The sequence below is a fragment of the Chiloscyllium punctatum genome, chromosome 45 (genome assembly GCF_047496795.1).
Source record: "Chiloscyllium punctatum isolate Juve2018m chromosome 45, sChiPun1.3, whole genome shotgun sequence".
Lineage (NCBI taxonomy): Eukaryota > Metazoa > Chordata > Chondrichthyes > Orectolobiformes > Hemiscylliidae > Chiloscyllium > Chiloscyllium punctatum.
The window spans coordinates 58877261-58900084 of record NC_092783.1 but is presented as its reverse complement, the minus strand read 5'-3'; the positions used below and the strand labels follow the sequence as shown (position 1 = coordinate 58900084).

The 22824-nt window shown below is 43.8% G+C and overlaps 1 protein-coding gene across 1 annotated transcript; it reads left to right on the top strand.

The window, feature by feature from the left end:
• The first annotated feature begins 10904 nt into the window (after positions 1-10904).
• Positions 10905-21411, top strand: LOC140467112 (uncharacterized). The gene is made up of 3 exons (XM_072563179.1): positions 10905-11024; positions 13931-14027; positions 20063-21411. Exons 2-3 carry the CDS (start codon positions 14003-14005, stop codon positions 21334-21336), a joined length of 1299 nt encoding a protein of 432 aa, XP_072419280.1. The 5' UTR covers positions 10905-11024; positions 13931-14002; the 3' UTR covers positions 21337-21411.
• The last annotated feature ends 1413 nt before the right edge of the window (positions 21412-22824 follow it).

Below are 22824 nucleotides of genomic sequence, written 5' to 3'. Positions count from 1 at the left end.
GGTATAAACTGGACTTATGGATGCCAAGTGAGAACTAAACAGCACTTTGCACAGAGTCTGCAATAATCTGTCAATTGTCATAGGCATGGTTTATTAATATATATGCTACTACTCATTCTGGACCATACCACTGGATTCTACAAACTTGTCAGAGTTGTGCAGTCAGATTGAGGCCTTCATAGTCTACCCAAATTTTTTGGAGTGACCAGGATTTAGCAAACTGTTAAAAGTGCATTCAAAGCATTATAAAACATAATTGACACTACTATGTCAGAGGGCACAGATGTTAACAGGGGGAATGGTGGAATGACCATTCATTTCAAACTCACCTTCAAAAAGGAATTTAATGCCCCCCGCGCCCCCAAATAGGTTGGTGAGCAGATGAGAGAATTTAAAGCCTTTAAAAAGGTGTGGAGGATTAGTCAGCCACTCCACCAATCTTTAAACAAACTGAAAATCTCTGCTGTGAAAAGTCTTGCATGGAATGAGTTTTGGGCAACTTCAGTTTATTTCTCAGTACTAAACTGCCACTAATTCAGCACTGAATTTGCAATCTCCTTCAGGCATTGGAAAAATTCCAGATTGGAGCAATAGGGACACTTCTCTGAAATTAGGAGCTTAGGCCACAATTCATTGTGCTTCTGACGTACTTTGCTTGATGTTGACTGTGTGCCTAACATTGTTCCTTTGGGGAAGTTGTTATCTTCAGGAATGCAAGCTTTTATTTACTAGTGTACACATTGTAGATTCACTCAAACATGTGCTGGTATGCACACAAAGTGCAGGTACTCGCTGGACAATTGAAAAGGATTTGTTTGCCTCGTGTGAGCAAGACTTGGTATTAAGGTATATACTTGGTGTATATACTTTAAATTAGATGTGAACAAGGAACAAGAAACAATTTGGCCCTTCAAGGCTGCTCTGCCATTCAAAGAGATCATTGCTGATCTGATTTTAACATCGCCTCCACATTCCTGCACACCCCTGATAAACTCTCACCTTTTTTTGATAATTAAGAATGTATCTACCTCTGTTTTAAAAAAATTTAAAGATTCTGTATCCAATGCATTTTGAGGAAGGGCATTCCAAAGGCACGTACCTCTTAATCTTTTCCTCATCGCTGGAAGAGCAATCACGTGAGTTGAAATTATGTAGATTGTGCCCTTACTGTTGGAATATACACGAATGAGGTAACACTGATATATACAAGATTCTTCAAAGACTTGACAAGTTAGATGCCGAGAGGTGGTTTCCCCTGTGGGAGAGTGTAGGATCAGAGTAAAGGATCTCACGTTTTAAAACAGAAGTAAGAAATTTCTTATTGCCAAGGGTTGTGAATTTGTGGAACGTTTTATCACAGGCTGCTGAGCCTATTGTTAAGAAACTTCGAAATTAGTGAGTTTTGAGAAGATTTGTAGCTCAGGTTGAGCTTTTGGATGTAGGTTTGCTCGCTGAGCTGCAAGATTCATTTCCATGGAAATGTACCTTACAACCCAGCGAGCAAACTGACATCCAAAAGCTTAGAAATGTTTAGTCAGTAAACCAATCCAGGTTTATGGGTTAAAGGCAGGAAGATGAAGTTGAAAGTTATCAAATCAGCCATGATCTTGATGAATGGTAGAGCAGACTCAATGGGCTGAATGGTCGACTTCTGATCCTATGTCCTGTGTCTCTCTCAAATGGGTGAGCCTTTATTTTTAAACTATGACACCACCACTTCTATATCCTCCTATAAAATAAAACATCCTTTCCACATCTACCTGGTCAAATCCCCTCAGCATCTTGTATGTTTCAATTAAGTCACCTCTGACACTTCTAAACTCCACAGGATGCAGGCCCAGCCTGACTGACGTTTTTCTTATAAGGCAATCTGCTCATTCCAGGTATTAGTCAAGTAACCCTTTTCAGAACTGCCTTCAACGATTAACTTTCCATCAGTGCATGTGCTCTTACCAATACCCTGCATACTGAAGCATGACCTACTCTTGCATTCAATTCTTCTCGCAATAAAGCAACATTCTATTAGCTTTCCTGATTGCTTCTTGTACCTGCATACTAACCTTCTGCAATTTGTGACCTAAGACACCCAACCTTCTCTTAATCCTCTCGCCATTTAAATAATATCCTTTTTTTTTGTTACTTCTGCCAAAATGGACAATTTCACTTTCCTGCATGATACTCCATTTGGAAGATTTCTGCCCATTCACTTAATCTGTCTAAATCCCTTTGTAGGCTCCTTATGTGCTGCTCATTTCCCTGACCCATCTTTGTGTCATCAGCAAATTTAACTACCATACTTTCAATCCCTTTGTCCAAATCATTTCCATAAATTGTAGAGAGTTAAGGGCCTAGCACCATGACTTGTAACATCCTGCCAGTTTGAAAAAGATCCATTCATTCTTATTCTGTGCCTCTTCCTTGCTAGCTAATCATCTATCCATGATAATATATTACTCCATACACCTTTTGATGTGACAACTTAGCAAATGTCTTCTGGAAATCTAAACTTAATACATCTACTGGTTCCCCTTTATCCACAGTGTAAGTTATTACTTCCAAAAACTCCAGTAACGTCATTAAATATGATGTATCTTTGACAAAACCATGTTGACTCTGTCTGGTTACCTTGAACTTATCCGAAGGCGCTGTTATGTCATGTTTAATTATAGTTTCTAACATTTTCCATGTGTAAGGTTTAATCAGTTAATGAGAGAAACTAGATTCACTTCTTGGCCTCTATAAACTTCAAAGTATATTTTCCTTATTTAAGTCAATTGTGACTAAAGGCATAGGATAGGAATTTTCGAGTACAAAAAGAGACCATTCAGCCCATCATGTATGTACTAGTTCCTCAAAGGACTACCTAGCTAGGCCCTTTCTCAAGCGCTATCTTTGTGGCCCTCTAAATTCATCACTTTTTCAAATATATATCCAGCTCTCTTTTGACATCTCCTTTGGAATCCGCCTCTAGTATTCTCCCAGGCAGCGTATTTCAAATCCTAACCACCCTGAATTTCTCCTCATCTCATTCCTAGCTCTTCTTGAAATTGTGACCCTGAGTTACTGACATATCAGTCAGTGGAAACAGAATATCTCTTTTTACTGTGTCAAAAGTTTTCATAAATTTTGAGCCTCAATAAGGTGACCTCTTAATCTGCTCCAAGGATACTAAGGGAGAAAGTGAGGACTGCAGATGCCAGAGAGTCTTCAGGGTCGAAGTATGGCGCAGAAAAAGCGCAACAGGCCAGGCAGCATCCGAGGAGCAGGTGAGTCGATGTTTTGGGCATAAGCCTTTCATCAGGGGAGTCAGCCCAATTTCTCTGATCTTTTATATCCAAAATGGAAAACTTCATGAATTTGTGTGCCGTGGAGACAAAGGAAGGTAATTTCCTTTCAGCCATTCAATGAGGCTGGTCTAGCTGGCTCCAAGTGAAGGTTACTTGTCTAATCTTTGGGTTCTGTCAGATTTGTCTTGTCCATGTGATAATGATGGCTGTGGTATCAGTGGAGGTGAGAAAGAACCAAAGAATGGTAACTTGTTGTTATTGGCACGGTGAGGGGTTACGTAGCTGGATGCTTCAGGCCTGTGACTGAGCACTTAACAAGAACAACTGTAAATTGGAGCCTTTTTACTTCTTTATTTTTCTGCCTTTGTTTCGATTTATTTTTCTGCATTTTAAAATAGCACCAGAGAGTGGCAAAACTATATAACAGTCTTCACCGTATTTTGTTATTTAATACATGTGACAATAAATAAATCAAATCAGAACATTTCTTTTGTCAGAAAAGATCTATAGAAACTAACTCAGCTTGAATGCAGAATCCATCGCAAACCTTTGAGTCCATTTTAAATGGATATTCATTCTTAGAATGTGGTCTTTACGAGCAAAGGCCACATTTACAGTACATTTATTGACTCAGTGCTTGTAAGAGAGATTAATCATTTAGTTGTGAGACTGAGCGATTGACAAGTGAGTCCACATTTGGCATTGAGCTGTAGATTTCCTTCCCTGTAAATATACTGGAGAAGTGATTGGTTGTTTTACAATAGCCTGACAGCTTTCATGCTTATTTTGTGTGATGCCAGCCACAAATCATAAGGTTTAATTAAATCACACTTCCAATTTGGTTTGTAGCCCCCTGGTGTGGACTATTGCCTGCAAACATTTTCTGTAATTTCCTCCTCTTGGCTTTCGACAAAACATTTTAAAAAAAATGTTAGTTCCTAATTTCAGCCATAGCCAAGAACAACATTCAGAACACTGAACAGAAAATTGTGCTTGTACGAAAACATTAAAACACCTATTTAAATATTGATTGTTTTTCTTAAAATTTGTATCCAACTTCTTAACGTTTGTCATGTCCCCTTCACTAGATTTCCAAACCAAAAATGCAGATTGCATCTTTCCATGTCTAGCAGATTATGAATTAATTGGCACACACTTATGGAGTCAGAAAGTTCGAGCTGCATTTTACTAGAAATCTGCAAAGTATCAATTTTGGCAAGTTGAAAGTTTCTCTCGGTGGAGCTGAGATAGTTTGCTCATACTATCATCCCAAACTTGCCTCATAGCCTATGCCCTACACACTTTGTAATTGCCAGAACCTCCTAGTATCCCTGGCACAGCTGCCCAGCTATGTAAAGCACAGCTGTGCACTCGGTTAAATGCTAATTGTCCAGAGCTACCTTGCAAACTACACCTTGTGCCACAGCGATGTCAAACAAAAGGCATCCTGCTTTGCAGATAGGTACTTGGAGAGCCTGGTGGATGGGGTAATGTGGAAGACAGTTGTCCCTTTGCCCCAGGACCAGTAAAGGTGACCATGAGGGCAGTACAGTAGCTCAGTGGTTAGCACTGTTGCTTCACAATGCCAGAGACCTGGTTCGATTCCAATCTCGGGCAGACTGTCTGTGTGCAGTTTGCACATTCTCCCCGTGTCTGTGTGGATTTCCTCCCACAATCTAAAGATGTGTAGGTTAGGTGAGTTGGCCATGGGAAATTGCCCATAATGTTCAGGGTTATATAGCTGGTGAGGGCAGGAATAGGAGAATAGAGCAGATGAATGCATGGCTGAGGAGCTGGTGTATGGGAGAAGGATTCACATTTTTGGATCATTGGAATCTCTTTGGGTTAGAAGTGACCTGTACAAGAGGATGGATTGCACCGGAATTGGAAGGGGACTAATATACTGGCAGGGAAATTTGCTAGAGCTGCCCGGGAGGATTTAAACTAGTAAGGTGGGGGGGGTAGGTGGGACCCAGGGAGATAGTGAGGAAAGAAATCAATCTGAGATGGGTACAGTTGAGAACAGAAGCGAGTCAGATAGGGCAAGCAGGGACAAGGTAGGACTAATAAATTAAACTGCATTTATTTCAATGCAAGGGGTCTATCCGGGAAGTCAGATGAACTCAGGGCATGGTAAGGAACATGGGATTTGAGCTATAAGGAGGGGCTGAACAGGCTGGGGCTGTTTTCCCTGGAGCGTCAGAGGCTGAGGGATGACCTTATAGAGGTTTACAAAATTATGAGGGGCATGGATAGGGTAAATAGGCAAAGTCTTTCCCTGGGGTCAGGGAGTCCAGAACTAGAGGGCATAGATTTAGGGTGAGAGGAGAAAGATATAAAAGAGACCTAAAGGGGCAACTTTTCACACAGGGTGGTATGAGTATGGAATGAGCTGCCAGAGGAAGTGCTGGAGGCTGGTACAATTGCAACATTTAAAATGTATCTGGATGGATACATGAATAGGAGGGGTTTGGAGGGATATGAACAGGGTGCTGGCAGGTAGGACTAGATTGGATTGGGATATCTGGTCAGCATGGACCAAAGGGTCTGTTTCCATGCTGTACGTCTCTATGACTCTATAACTCTATATAGGTTAGGTGCATTAGTCAGGGGTAAATGATGAGTAATAGGATAAGGGAACGGGTCTGGGGGGGGTTACTCTTCGGAGGGTCAGTGTGGACTGGTTGGGCCGAAAGGTCTGTTTCCACATTGTAGGGCTTCTAGGACATCTCATGTCAGGCTCTACCAGCCTGTTCAAAGGTTGACCCCAGGGTCGGCACAGTACCCATAATTTAGAGAGAGACCACAAGAAGGTGATCCTCTCCACTCCATACTGGTAAATGTCACCATCTTTTCTCTGCTACCTCACACTCGATCTAAATCTAACACTGCATACAACACCCACCAAGGCTCCTGGCCTGCCACTTCCACTATTGCATGCAGTGTCTTCCTTTGCTTGCACTCACCCAACTAACCCCTACATGTCTTCTGCATTCCCTGCCCACTTACAGCACCTCGCCACCTTTCCACCAGCCGTGCCAGCCACTTTCATCTCATTCAATGCATCCCTTTGTCTCATGCCAGGAGAAAATAGCCCACCAATTGGACAGAGAGAGCTAAGATGGGTGGTAGGGTGTCCAACATTAGCTCCTTGCCACTCACAAGGAGAGAATCTGTCCCTGTGGTGACACTGAGGCCTCCATGTCCTGGCAACCAAGCAAGAACCATTGCTGTGATCCTCTCATATTGCTGTCACTGTGAATGTGTCTGCAAACATGCCTGAACTTCTACCCTTTGATGTTGACATGTCCTCTGTTTCATCACCAAATAGAATACAATGGCTACAGTATGGAAGCAAGCCCTTCGGTCCAGCAAATCTATAGCAACCCTCTGAAGAGTATGCCACCCAGACCCATTCCCCTATTACTTTACATTTACCCCTGACTAATGCACCTCATCTGCACATCCTTGGACAGTATGGGCAATTCAGTATAGCCAATACATCTAACCTGCTCAGCTTTGGACTGTGGGAGGAAACCGGAGCACTTGGAAGGAACCCACACAGACACGGGGGAGAATGTGTAAACTCTACACAGACAGTCGCCCAAGGCTGAAATTGAACCTGAACCCCAGGCACTGTAAAGCAGCAGTGCTAACCACTGAGCCACCGTGCTGCCCCAAAGGAGACATCTGGTGGCATTTGCATGGTCTTGGCAGCCAAAAGTCCAATCCTGCCTCCATCTCTAAAGCAGGAGCTACAGATTTTTCAAAGAATGTTCTGGAACAGCTGCCTGCTGAACAAGCTCAGTAGGCATTCCAGCTAGATTAGAGTCAGGGTCACACTCTGGTGAGCACATCACTGCCACGTCTCCACAGCTGGCAGACGATGCAACATCCCAGGGCCCTGGCACTCCAAAGAGTACCAGAAACTAGGCACCTGCTCAGCCCCAGGCATGAGAGGAATTGACAATATCAGCCATTAATAACACTATCAAAATACACGATCAGGTAAAGGTGCAATTGCTCTACCAGACCATAGGGCTGCTCTGTCATGAGAAAGACTCAACCAGTGATGACTTAAACCGAGAGTGACATTGACATTACAGAACTCAATCTTCCTTCACACTACACAATGTTTTATGGTGCAAGGTGTGAAGTGAGTAGCGTAGTTTGGAAGGTGCTTGCAACTTTGGCAACTAAGATGAATCTTTCCAGGCTACCGTAATATTAATTGTGCATTATAGCCATTGGTGGGATTGATTCCTGAGGCTGGATGATGTGACCAGGAGAGCTCGGAGCTAGCGTTAAGACTCCACATAATAGGAGAAAGTGAGGACGGCAGATGCTTTAGATTAGAGTTGAGAAGTGTGGAGCTGGAAAAGTGCAGCAGGTCAGGCAGCATCCGAGGAGCAGGAGAATCTACGTTTTAGGCATATGTCCTTCACACAATAGGACAATGTCTCAGGTTTACTGACAGCATTCTGTGCTCATAGATGTCTTCTGTCCATACTGTGTGGGTGTAATAGAGATCTACAGCATAGTCAAAGGCCCTTTGGCCCATCACATTCCTGCTGGTGCCTAGACAATGTGGTTGCCCTTTGTAGGGCCTCACATTGATTGAAAATGGAGACCCCCTCCTGAAATAACTCCAGAGGGCTAGTATCCTATCACCAAGTCACACTTTAGAAGTGGAGAGTGCTTAATACTGCTCCAGCTCCCTCAGAGCCAGTTCTCAGAATGTGCAGGATGTCTGATACTCCTGTTCCTATCTGTCAGCCAGGGCTCCCTGACTGGACCAAGTTCATAGCCCCAGTCAGGGAACTCCTGTTCCGTGATGTCCACCTGGCTGATCTTCTTGCAATCACTACACTGCCCTCACAGAATGGAACATTTACCCCATGCACTCCAGAAAGTGGCAGTCATTATCATCTCCATTGCACACTTGCTATTCATCACAATGGGAGTGAACAGCAGTCGCTCTTGATGCAGTGAGTCTCGAGCACAGCCTCTTACCCTTGATGAGCATCCAAATGTAGCCCTCCCTATTCACCCACATCAGCATTGAGCTCCCCATGTTCCCAACTAGCCTAGGCTCCCCCTAATCCCCCACTGCCCCTCCCCAGCCTCACCACCTGATCCTCCCTCCCCCCACACTCAGCCCATGGTCTGCAGGCATATAGGGTCGACATGCCAGATAAGTCTCTGACTATTGATGACACCACCCCCTACTGCAATACCCTTTTCCTTTCCATGTGCTTTCATCTCTCCCTTCTCCTATATATTCAGTTGCTCTCTTCTTTGTGCCCCAGCCTGCCCTTTCCAACCCCCACATTGGAATTCCCTAGTTTCCTTGTGCAGCATAAACTCCTCCAACTTGACTTTTTTTGTGGACACATGCCCAGAACAGGCCATGGCCCACGCCTTGAACAACTTGGATGGCTAGTTCTGACTAATGACTGACCAAACCCCTGACTGATCCCTGTTATTGTTCCCTGGCTTGTTTACTGCTAATCCCCAGACTGTGTTTACGTTGGACTCTGAGCTGACTGTAGCTCCCTCCCTCGAAAGCTGATCCTGACCACACAAGCAGCTGACTGATGGTGTCTTACTGTGATTTCCTATACTCTGACCCCCTGACTGTAGGCTGTCTTCTCCGACTAGACTGAGGACTAACCCCCTTTAGACTTTGCGACCTGGCCATTTGGTTGAAGCACGTGCAGTGTGTCTGCCACGTAAGTTGTTGGCGCTTGGTGTGGGTGTTATGTTGATACCACGTAGTGCTGGACAGCAACATGTCCATCCCCTTGACTGCTCAGCACTGACAACTCTGACCAAGTGCCCAAATTTGCATCTGTGCTGAACAGCAAGGCAGGGCTGAACGATTGTGACCCTTTCGACTCTGACTGAGAGGAGACCTAAGTGCAAAAAGGCAAGGTAAGGCACAGAGACTGTGAATATCCACACATGATTTGGAGGAGCTAGTGTTGGACTGGGGTGGACAAAGTTTAAAAATCACACAACACCAGGTTATAGTTCAACAGGTTTATTTGGAAGTGTCAATTTTAACTATCCACGCAGGCATTAAGGGAGAAAACGAGGATCTCCGAAATGCAGCTTGGTCCAAACTAATGAGCTGGGCACCTGTGTACAATGTGCCCTGGCAGCAGCTCTGCAGTGATGGGTGCCAGTGGGCATTCCAAAGTGCAGTGTTGAAGGGCAGACTATAAGTGGATCTGAGGTACCCCACCATAACGCCATGGTGAGCTTGGTTAGTATTAGATCCCAACATCTGAAAGCAAGATCAAGGTGGATGTGTGCAGTCTCTCCCAATGAAGCTTACTGCCAGACGTTGGTAACTGGTGTCTAGGACAAAGTTTGGGAAGTGCAAGCTGGAGTCGTGAGCTAACTTCCATGTTGGACAATGTTGCCATCTAGTTTCTATCCAGCACTTAGGGGAATGGGAAACTACACATCAATGAGGCAATGTGAACTAACAATGAGATGTTATTGCATGCAAAGTGGTTTCTTGCTGCTTCCTAGCAAGAATCTCATTTCTGTTCATCACTTGATTGGGAAATTTTGCTCCCAACATTGAGAGGTTCCTTGCTGCCAGTTGCTCCCAATTTTCACCACCTTCTCATCATGGCCTGGGAAGATTCCAACATTGGGAACAGATTCCAAGTTAAACTCCCATCCCCATTGACAGAAGTCCTGCCTTCCAAATGAAACATTAGACTTTGCCCCTCAACTAGGTGAACATAAAAGTTCATATTGAACTAGAGAAGAGGGAATTCTTTCTCATTTACTGAGCATGTTTTTTTTAGAAATGTTGGTTTTCCCACGTTGGATAAATAGATAATCTGATCATTATCACATTGCTGTACATAAATTAACAGCCATGATTGTCCACTTTACTATAGGGGCCTTTAAAGTGAGCTAATAGGATATCTCAAAATGCTAAAAGTAGTGACAGCTGTTATAAGTGTACAAGTTCTTATTTCCCCATCCTGTTCAGGTTTTTGGGTGAACTGCCAACAAGAGGTCTGCTGGTATATGCATGAGATGATTGGCCCCCAGATATTATCTCTAGTGCTTTGGAAGAAAGAAACAATTTCCACATTTCTTGCCCAATCAACTACAAATTCTCCACTGCAAAATATTACTCACATCACAGTCCTGTCTGGTGTGAGGATCATTGTAGGTGAAGAAAACCATTTACTCCCTCTACTTCACTGTTCCATAGAAATCTTACACTGTCAAAGGAGTTAATTGTTATTCTTGTATTAATTTCAAACTAATTCCATTATCAGTGCAAGACCCTTATTACTAATAATCATTTTGCATGTAGATTGCATTCCTTGCTGTATGTAACATTTTAAAGAAAAATCATTTGTTTGTTCTGAGGAAGTGTCACTGGACCCAAAGTGTTAACTTTATTCTTTCCACAGATGCTGCCAGACCTGCTGAGCTTTTCCAGCAATTTCTGTTTCTGATTTACAGCATCCACAGTTCTTTCAATTTCATTGATTTGTTTATTTATTAATATTCATAATGTGCAGGTATCACAGGCAAGATTAGCCATTGCACATCCCTAATTACGTTTGAGAAGGGGGTGATGAAACACACTCACTCTATTGTAAAGACATTCTTCTCATTTGTCTCAAAAGGGTGTCTGTTCCCAGACTGAGTGACAAAACAACAAGCCACATTTTTGATGGTCTACCCTCCAATTAAAAGGTAAAGTCGCCATAGTCCTACTGCCATAGGGCAGCTCTCATTAGAGAGAGAGAGAGAGAGAGAGAGAGAGGGGCAACTGGTCAGGGTAAACCTGAGAATCAAGATTAGAGTAGTGCTGGAAAAGCACAGCAAGTCAGGGAGCATCTGGGGAGCAGGAAAATTGACGTTTTGGGCAAAAGGCCTTCATCAGGAATTCTGCAGTACCCACTTTTTCCCTCGTTGATTTAAACCTGAGCATCACCATCTCCCAGCTGTGGGGGCAAGGTTGAAAAGGGGGAATCCTTCAGGGGGATCTCAGCTGGTGCAAGAATTGAATGCATGCTGTTGGCCTCGCAAATCAGCCTTTGAGCCAAATGACCTCCACCCTCCAATTATGAACAAGCAAAGGAGCCAAAACGAGATAAGTGTATGACTGAGCCTTTCTGGTATCTGGTGAGCAATGGGTTTTGTGAGGCAAGCAATTCCTACTGTTGGTCAGTGTGGCTTAGTCCCAAAACTGACATCTCCCAGCATTAACCTTCAAAGTAAAAATAATCTTTGTCTATCACCTCTGAGAACATGCCATCCTTCAGTGAAGCGGAGGCCAAGTCTTATCATCAGGACTCCGCAACAATGAAACAAGTTCTAAAGATCTGTGATCAGGTTGAGCATTGGATTCTCTTTAGATGCATCATTTTCTTGAAGAAGTTTGTCAACCAACAAGGGCAGGGTTGGTGTTTGCTGTCTGGGAGGAGTTTGCTCAGGTCCTCCCCAGTAATGTCAATGGGGAAGAGGTGGTGAAAACAAGAGAATTTTTTAAAAGCCAAGCTTTGCCTTTCTTCCAAATTTAGAATTTTAAGTGTTTTCAAATTTACAATGATAAACTTTCTGGTCACTGAGTCAGCATAATGTTTAAAGATATTGAGAGCTTAAAAATACTGAATGGGAGAAAGAAAAAGTCAGACTCATTATTAAAATGGAAGAGTTTTTAATGTAGAAATATATTGCATTTATATAGCAACCTTCATGACCTCTGGATGTTCCACAACATTGTGGCAATCTCAGTACTTCTGAAGCTAAGCCACTGTTGTAATTTTAAAAATTGCAGTAGCCTATTTGGGTACACTAAGATTCCATTACATGATACAATATCTAAATAATCTATCTTTTAGGAATAGTTGAGGGATAGATAGGATGTACTGGCCTGCTTTTTTTGAAAAGCCAAGGAAGCTTTTACATGCACTTGAATGGGTAGATGGATTTAACATCTCATCCTAAAGATGGTTCCACCCTACAGTGTAGTAGTCCCACTGCTCCAAGAAGCTCCACCTCGTTTCAAATCTGTGGAGTGGGGACTTGAACCCAGACTCAGGAGAACAAGTACGGTTCACAGAACAAAGGCTGGCAGCTGATATTTGACGTAGACCTGTTAACCATATGTTAAACTGGTGGACAAAGACATTGTCCATTAGTTTCCTGAGGCTCCTGCATTAAAAATGCAATTTTTCCTTTCTGGCTCCCTCTCTTAAGCATATGCAAGGAGGATTGTTTGTAAAAAAAACACTAGTGGCCTGGGCCTTGCTAACATTCTTTCTTCAAAGAATGTTTTTATTACAGAGTCGAAAACATCATGTACACCATGGTAGTGATTAGTGAGGTTCTATACAAGCCAGCTACCTTCCCACGCACAGTACATTCCTCGGCCAGTATAAGTTGTGTTTTGTAGTTTACTCCAAATGGTCTGGTTGGATGCTAAGGCATTGAATCAGTTTATTGGGTTTGGGGAGGAGTCATATTGCCTTTAAATTCTGTCTAAGTGCACACTTAGATTTCCTTTGATTCCCTGGTGGTTACTTTACAGGTACTGTACCACTAATCAACTGAGTCTAAATAGTTTTAGGTGTAAAACATTATTTCTGTCAGAAATTGCTTTAGGCTTTTTCAGTTAAGAGGGTGTGAGGTACCATGAACCTTTTGTTTAAATGCAGGACGGGTAAATTGTGGAATTGGATTCACTTGGTGTTTTAATGTTCCACTGTTCTTAGCTGTGCGTCTGTATCACACCATGTGCTTTTCGTTTCTTTTATTATTTCTTTCCAACCTCCCTTCTTACCCCCTTCTTGCCATTCCTTGTGCATTGACGTGCATAGTGAGTGACGCCACAGTTGGGCAACAATGCAGCAACATTATTGTATGAAAACCGTGCACACTTTCACTTAGGAACAAACACCCAGGCGAATGAAGTTGTGGAGTTATACAGCATGGAAAAAGATCCTTTGGTCCAACTCTTAGACAATAAATTATAGACTTAAGGTGAGAGATGAAAGATTTAAAAGGGACCTTAAAAGGGGCAACTTTTTCCTGCAGAAGGTGGTGCATGTATGGAATGAGCTGCCAGAGAAAGTGGTAGAGGCTGGTACAATTACAGCATTTCAAAGGATTTAGAAGGATATGGGCCAAATGCTGGCAAATGGGACGAGGTTAATTTAGGATACCTGGTCGGCATAGGCAAGTTGGACCGAAGCGTCTGTTTCTGTGCTGTACATCTCTATGACTAGTCATAGCAGGCCTATTGACTAGATATTCTAGATTCATTTATAAGTTCATAAGTTACTGCGTAAAAAATATTCTCCTCATTCTGCCTCTGGATCTTTCGGCTCAACATTCCCATAAACACAAAGGTAGAGCCTATTGTAAAGTGTGATTTTGAATATGTAACTTTTAAAGATCCACTGTATTGACCCAAATTTGTCCAACTTAACGTATAAATAGTATAATATACGAAGAGCAGTCAATGTTCTTCCTTTCAGACAAAAGTAATCTTAACCTATTGATTTTTGAGATCCACAAATATCATGCTGATATAATCCAGGTAGCTTTATAATACTGATTCTGTTGTAATTTTCTTCTCTCCATTTTTGGAACAGTACTGAAATATCTGTGTGCTATCAGTTCTGTACAACACAGAGTGGAAGAGAGCAAACTAACATTGGACTAAGATGGGCAACATCTTTGACAGATTTGGTAGGAAACATTTTAACACAATTTCTTTTGCCAAGACATTAACTGTAGTATGACTCCCCCCTCCTACTCTCCCTCCCTCAGCCTCCTCCTACCTTCCCTCTCACTCTCCCATTTTACAATGGTCCCTCCCACCCTCTAACAGACACTAGAACATTACAGTGCAGTACAGGCCTTTCAGAGAACTTTCTTCACACAGAAAGTGGTTGAGGCCAAAACATTGAATGTTTTCAAGAGGAGTTAGATTTAGTTATTAGGGATAAAGGGATCAAAGGATCTGGGGAGAATGTGGGAATGGAGGACTGACTTGGATGGTCAAACATGATCTTACTGAATGATGGATCAGGCTCAAAGGGCAGAATGGCCTACACCTGCTCCTATTTTCAATGTTTCTATATTAATGCAGCCTGAGTTCATTTGAAATAATGGCTCACGCATCATTCAAAACACTTCTGCCTATACCCTACCATTCACCCAGACCCATTCATCCACCACTCTCTTGATCCCTGACATACAAAGACTCCCAGTCCAGCAATACCACAATCTTAAAATTCTCATCCTCATATTCAAGACTTTTTCATGATATCTCACCTTTAATAGTTCTGAAACCACTTCCATCAAAACCTTCTCGGAATTTCCTCTTGTTCAGTCATAATTATTAACCATTGACTCCTATTCCTTCAACTGCCTCGACAGATTAGATTCCCTACAGTATGGAAACAGGCCATTTGGCCCAACAAGTCCACACTGACCCTCCAAAGAGTAACCACCCACACCTATTCACCTACTCTATATTTACCCCTGTCTAATGCACCTAACATTATAGGCAATTTAGCATGGCCAATTCATCTGGCCTGCACACCTGTGGATTATGAGAGGAAACCACAGCACTCAGTGGAAACTCACGCAAACACGGGGAGAATGTGCAAACTCCACACAGACCGTCGGCCGAGGCGGGAATCAAGCCCAGGTCCCTGGCACAGTGAGGCAGCAGTGCTAACCACTGAGCCACCATGCCACCTGAAATTGAACCTGAAATTGTTGGCATTCCATGAAGGGGAACATTTTCCCATAATGTGGGAAATTCATAACTCAGACTCATAACCTAAATATCCCAACAGCCCCTCATACTCAGTAAACTGCCACAGACAGAAAGCAGCAACCTGAAACAAGAAGGGAAATGCTGATGGCAGTGTACTATTTTCCACAGGGGTGTGTGTTTAAAGTGTGTTCCATCAAATATTGTGCACTTTTGTTGAATGCTCTGTGTTGTCAGAGTCTACCCTTTCTAATATAATGGCTAGGATATGCCTGGCATGGTTGGGGAAGCTGACTCACAAGTAATCTTCAAAAGGGAATTGCAAACATAACTGAAGATTTGAAATTTGTGGTGATATGAGGAAAGAGAGTGGGAAGGGGAATTAAAATGGGCGGTGACTGAGAGGTCCGGTCGGCACCTGCGGGCTGTAATGCTCGGCAAACCATTCCATAAGTTTACGTTTGATCTCCCTGATGTAGAGAAGGCCACTTTGGGAGCAACGGTTACAGTAAACTAGGTTGGAGGAGAGGCAGGTGGAACCTCTGTCTCACCTGGAAGGACTGTTTGGACTGTTTGGAGCCCTGGATGGAGGTGAGGGGGGTTGTGGTGGGGGGGGGGGGGGTAGTGTTGGTGGAGAGAGTGGCACAAACCAAGGATTGGTGAAGGGAATGGTCCTTGTGGAAAGCAGAGAGAGGTGAGGAGGGGAAGATGTTTTTAGTGGTGGGGTCTTGAAGTTGGCAGAAGTGTTTAAGGATGATGCAATGAATGTGGAGACTGGTGGGGTGGTAGGTGAAGACAAGGGGGAACTCTGTCGTTATTGCATTGGGAGGGGGGCATTTAGAGCAGTGGAGTGGGGAATGGAGGTGGTGAGGTGAAGAGCTGTCTGGATGACAAAGGGAGGAAAGGCATGTTGAAATAGGGGATACTTGGATCTGAGGAGACGCAGCAGAGGCAGAGGAATTGGGAGAAAGAGATGGAGTTCTTGCAGGACACTGGGCTGGAGAAAGTATAGACAGGTATTTGTGAAGGTCTGTGGGTTTGTAGTAAATGCCCATCTGGAGACTGTCACTGGAAATGGAAACTAAGAGATCAAGAAAGGGGAGGGAGGTGTCAGAGAAGGACCAAGTGAATTTTGGGGGTCGGTGGGGGGGGTGGGGTTGAAAGTTGTGGGCAAAGTCAGTGAATTTTTCCAGTTCAGCCTGGTTGCAGGATGCTGCACCAATGCAGTCATTGATGTAACGGCAGAAGGGTTGGGGCACAGTGCCCGTGTAGGTACTGAATCAGGACTGTTCAACATCGCCAACAAAGAGGCAGGTGTAGCTGGGGCCCATCCAGGTGCCCATGGCCATCCCCTGGATTTGGAGGATATGGGAGGAGTTAAAGGAAAAATTATTAAGGGTGAGGACTAGTTCGGCGAGGCGGAAGAGGGTATTGGTGGAGGGGGACTGAATGGAAGAGGAAGTGGAGGGCCTGGAGGCCATCCTTTTGGGTATGGACGCTTATAAGGACTGCACGTCCATAGTGAAGATAAAGCGTTGGGGGCCAGGGAACTGGAAGTTGCTAAAGAGATGGAGGGCATGGTTGGTATTGCAGATGTATTTGGGAAGTGCCTGAACCGAGGGTGAGAGGCTGGAGTCGAAATAGGATGAGATGAGTTTGGTAGGGCAGGAACATCCCGAGACGATGGGTAGTTGAGTTTGTGGATCTTAGGGAACAGGTAGGACTGGGCAGTACGGGCTGGAGGACTGAGATTAGATGCCTTATCATGATTAGAAACATGAAATGTGCTCTTGGGGAGGTGATTAATAATGTTCAAAGGGATTGTTGGGATAGATGCAGATTAGGCAATTCCCCTTGTGAGGAATGCAGATTAATTATATCCAGGTTTCAAATTAAGTTCAGGAGTCAAATCAGAAAGGGTTTCACTCAAATGTGAGTGGTAATTTGGAGCCATTCTCCACCAAGTGGCTGTTGAGGCTGGAGCTCAATTGAAATTCTCAAGCCTGAGATTGCTAGATGTGGGACTTTTTCAAGGAGCAGATACGACGTGTCCTTGATATGTATGTACCGATCAGGCAGGAAAGAAATGGTCGTGTGAGGGAGCCTTGGTTGACGAGGGAGGTTGAATGTCTAGTAAAGAGGAAGAAGGAGGCTTACATAAGGTTGAGGAAACAAGGTTCAGACAGAGCAGTGGAGGGATACAGGATAGCCAGAAGGGACCTGAAGAAAGGGATTAGGAGAGCTAAGAGAGGGCATGAAAAATCCCTGGCGGATAGGATCAAGGATAACCCCAAGGCATTCTATGCGTATGTGAGAAACCTGAGAATGACGAGAACGAGGGTAGGTCCGATCAAGGACAGTGGTGGGAGACTGTGTATTGAGTCGGAAGAGATAGGAGAGGTCTTGAACAAGTACTTCTCTTCAGTATTTACGAACGAGAGGGACTGTATTGTTGAAGAGGAGAGTGTGAAACGGACTGATAAGCTAGAAGAGATATCTGTTAGGAAGGAAGATGTGTTGGACATTTTGAACAACTTGAGGATAGACAAGTTCCCCGGGCCTGACGGGATATATCCTAGGATTATGTGGGAAGCAAGAGAGGAAATTGCAGTACCGTTGGCAATGATCTTCTCGTCTTCACTGGCAACGGGGGTGGTACCAGGGGACTGGAGAGTAGCGAATGTTGTGCCCCTGTTCAAAAAAGGGAATAGGGATAACCCCGGGAATTACAGGCCAGTTAGTCTTACTTCTGTGGTAGGCAAAGTAATGGAAAGGGTACTGAGGGATAGGATTTACGAGTATCTGGAACGGCACTGCTTGATTAGGGACAGCCAGCACGGATTTGTGAAGGGTAGGTCTTGCCTTACAAGTCTTATTGAATTCTTCGAGGAGGTGACCAAGCATGTGGATGAGGGTAGAGCAGTGGATGTAGTGTACATGGATTTTAGTAAGGCATTTGATAAGGTTCCCCATGGTAGGCTTATGCGGAAAGTCAGGAGGCATGGGATAGAGGGAAATTTGGCCAATTGGATAGAAAACTGGCTAACCGGTCGAAGTCAGAGAGTGGTAGTAGATGGTAAATATTCAGCATGGAGTCCAGTTACAAGTGGAGTTCCGCAGGGATCAGTTCTGGGTCCTCTGCTGTTTGTAATTTTTATTAATGACTTAGATGAGGGAGTCGAAGGGTGGGTCAGTAAATTTGCAGATGATACAAAGATAGGTGGAGTTGTGGACAGTGAGGAGGGCTGTTGTCGGCTGCAGAGGGACTTAGATATGATGCAGAGCTGGGCTGAGGAGTGGCAGATGGAGTTCAACCCTGCCAAGTGTGAAGTTGTCCATTTTGGAAGAACAAATAAGAATGCGGAATACAGGGTTAATGGTAGGGTTCTTGGTCAGGTGGAGGAACAGAGGGATCTTGGGGTCTATGTACATAGATCTTTGAAGGTTGCCACTCAGGTGGATAGAGTTTGTAAGAAGGCCTATGGAGTATTATCGTTCATTAGCAGAGGGATTGAATTCAAGAGTCGTGAGGTGATGTTGCAGCTGTACAGGACTTTGGTTAGGCCACATTTGGAGTACTGTGTGCAGTTCTGGTCGCCTCACTTTAGGAAAGATGTGGAAGCTTTGGAGAGGGTGCAGAGAAGATTTACCAGGATGTTGCCTGGAATGGAGAGTAGGTCGTACGAGGATAGGTTGAGAGTTCTCGGCCTTTTCTCGTTGGAACGGCGAAGGATGAGGGGTGACTTGATAGAGGTTTATAAGATGATCAGAGGAATAGATAGAGTAGACAGTCAGAAACTTTTTCCCCGGGTACAACAGAGTGTTACAAGGGGACATAAATTTAAGGTGAAGGGTGGAAGGTATAGGGGAGATGTCAGGGGTGGGTTCTTCACCCAGAGAGTGGTGGGGGCATGGAATGCGCTGCCCGTGGGAGTGGTAGAGTCAGATTCATTGGCGACCTTTAAGCGGCATTTGGATAGGTACATGGATGGGTGCTTAATCTAGGATAGAAGTTCGGCACAACATCGTGGGCCGAAGGGCCTGTTCTGTGCTGTATTGTTCTATGTTCTATCTATGTTCTATGTGTATGACATGGGAATGTTAAAAAGTACAGAGTGAAGGTCAGCTAATGATCAAATTAAGGTATGCCTGAATGGCAGCTTTGTTTTCTTCATTCTTCCATGGGTATCATTGGCAAACCGAGCATTTGTCACGCTTCATTACAACTGAGCAGCATGGGAGGCCATCACAGAGGGCAGTTAGGAGTCAACAGTGGCGACATGTAGGTAAGACGGGGTAAGGATGGCAGATTTCCTACCATTTATGAACCAGATAGGTTGTTTTAACAATTGATTTTCATAGTCACCATTACCAGGATTAATTACAAATTCTAGATTCAGTAACTGACAGTGGAGGGGAGATCACTGGAGGCAATGAAGACACAGACAGTGCGAGTGATTTTGACATGACGGGCCACGATGGGGTCATGGGCAAAGGGGAGGTAGGACGTGGTGTCACAGTTGGTGTTCAGCCTCTGCAACACAGAGGGCCATTCTCCAGACTACCACCACCCTGCCTTTGTCAGCAGATTTGATGGTGAACCACAGGTTGGAGAAATTGAGGCAGCCAATGTCACGTCAGCAGTCAGCAATAAAGAGGTCTAGGATGACCAGGTGGATGGGGAAGGTTGGAGGTGGGAGGAGGGGTTCTCAGAGGGAAATTGGGAGTTTTTGTCGAAGAAGAAGACACAGAGGTGGTGGATGAAGAGTTCCATGTCATGACAGGTGCAGAATTTGTTGAGGTGGGAATGGACGGGCATGAACGTTAGCCCTCTACTCATGAAGGACCATGGTTCAGCAGAGACCAGAATGTGCACAGTTCACCAAGTGTAGTTGAACCGAGATGCACCTATAGTTTGTCCTCATTGAGAAATGATTTTCTGATGAAGTCCCCCTTTCTTTTAGTTGTTTAACAAACCTTTCTGTCACATCTCTTCCAGTTGACATGGATACCACCTCCTGTCTGAGTGAAATTATTGGGATTGGCTCCGACTCAGAAGATCTAGAAAACTTCAGTATCAGCCCTGAAGGGGCAGGACATGGCCGAAGGTGCGCAATCCCTTTAATTGTTGATGCAAAGAGGTTGCTGCGTCCAGATAAAAAATATTTTACGGCTTTGGGGGGTATTGTCAAGCGCTCAAGAATAGTGTCCAATAATGGTCCTAGGGTGGTAATGCCTATAAATCGAGGGCTAATTACTACTAGAAGGCAGACCACTAAGACCAGTAAACATCCTTTTGTCATCACAACCAGAAACAACACCTCGCATTTGTGTAGCAGCTTTGAGAATGTAAAGCATCCCAAGGTGCTTGACAGGGGCGTTTTCACACAAAATGTAGCCACTGCTGCTAAAACATTTTGGAAAAATTTGACTAAAAGCCTTGGCTCAAGCATCAATGCAAGTCCTTCAGCCATCACAGTACCCAACACAAGGACGTCTATTACTGGAAATGCTGTTACAATGCCAAGAGTAACTCCTGTTCGGAACTCTCTACCTGCCACTCGAAGCACGCGGCTAATTGCCACCAAGAGACCTGGTGCAGCTACCACTAGAAGCCCTTGTGTGACTGCCATGAAAATTCCTAGATCAAAAATCGTTGTAAGAACTTCAACAGCTATGAGGAAGAATCCAAGAATGGTACCCATTAGAAAAACATCAGCGATTCACACTGCAATGCCAAGGAGCACTGCCATTGATAATCCTTTGATGACAACCACAAGAGGCCCAAGAAGGATGTCTTTGACCGTCACCAGTAGAAATCCTATCATAGTCACCAACAGGAACCCCTCAGCAACTACAATTAGAAGCCAAAAGAGATTGGGCATTGGAAATCAAAATAATGTTGCTATTAAAATTCCTTGCAATGCTACTGTTCAAAGTGCCAACAAAACCACCACTGAAAAGTCCAACAGTTGTGCTTTTCGAAATCCCAGCAGGACCTTCCAACAACTCAACAGGATCCCGATCCAAAATCCCAACAGGACCACCATCCAAAAACCTATCAGGATAACCAGTCGATATCCCAACCAAACTGCCCCTCGTACGCCCAACAGGATTGCTGCTGAAGAAGTCAAAAATCTCGCCATTAAACAGGCCAACAAGAGCATGATTCAAAAGACCAAAGAATCTGTCATTAGAAATCATGATAAGGGGGTGATTCCAAACCCAAACGTAATCACAATTAAAAATGCTCATGTTATCAACATTGGCTAAGACCTGTTAAGCTGGTGACGTAAAGTATAAGAAAATATTCAATTAGAAGATTTAACACCATAATGAAAAGCTCAATGACACACATTCTATAAGCAATGTATCTATTTTCCTTTTAGCTATTTTATATCCATGTGACTTATCTACTAAATAGAATAAAGTTCAATGTGCCTGCTTTGGTTTCAGCTGTTGGTCTTCTCTTAGACTTTTCAGCATGCTTCCTAGCATCTAGTGCATAGAATTGAAATTGGAAGCATCTGCAGAGATCATGAACAATGGGTCATTCATGCACCTCCACCCACCATTCTCTCCCCCAACCCCCAGATTTCTTGGAACTAACCTTGGGAGACAAGGAAAAAGGGATAAAAGAAAAGGTTGATTCTATATGAACTTTAAAATCAGTTTGCAGAATGGGGTAGATTTTGAAATTTGGTCTGATTATATTTTTGTATTCAGTTTACCATTGTTACAACCTTCCACTGACTCCCAGAGGAAATAATGTAGTTTTGTTTCTTTCAAAACCTTGAAACCTCACAAAGTACTTTATAATCAATAACATTTCTTTTCAATTTGTAATTACTATTAAAATATATGAGAACAGAAGTTATTTTACACACAGCTAGCTCGCTACAATTGGCAATGATCTGGTCATCCAATAGGTGTGGTCTGAGGACAGCAATGATACTATCTTGTCCTCAGCACCGTGAAGCCAGGAGATTTTGATACTTTGTCCTCAACTCTATGAAATGGCCAGCCTTCCATCCAAATCCAGTAGGAAATCTGCTCTCTGAGGGAAGGAGTGGAATTCCAGATAGCAGGAGGTCTCTGTATTCAGGTTCAATAGCTGATGGGTGGGTTCTGGAAGGTCTTGAGGTTGGGATGGGGAATATGTGCAGATACTGGGCCAGTGGACACTCAATTACAGCCCTTTCTGCTGGTCCCTCACAGAGTGTCATGAGCGGTTTGATCTTTCATGGTCTCTTCTTGGCTTGGCTCAGACTTTCATTAGCTTGTTCTCTGGTAACTTGTGGATTTCAACAAAATATTTGGAACCCTAGCTTCATCTTTAAAGGAACACCCCTTGGGATTATATGTCCAAGCTAATCAGAAGAGCAAGTTACAATTCAAACTTGTGTCAACACAGCAGAAACTCAAATGAGTTAATCCCAGTCGTGATTTCAATGCCCTCCCAACCAGCATTGTCCCAAGTGACTACCATGATGTGGATTTGTTTTTCATTGGGTTGGATGAGGGGTACACAGAAGTCTCAGATAGTGTCCTCTCTGCCCTTGTGGGTGGTCACAACAGATTCTGTGAAGAAAGATTGTGGTATTCTGCTCCAGTTCTGGTTATTATTTATTTCAGGCATAAGTCCTTCTTCAGGAATGATGAAGGGGTTATGCCCGAAACATCGACTCTCCTGCTCCTCGGATGCTGCCTGACCTGCTGTGCTTTTCCAGCACCACACTTTTCAACTCTGATCTCCAACAT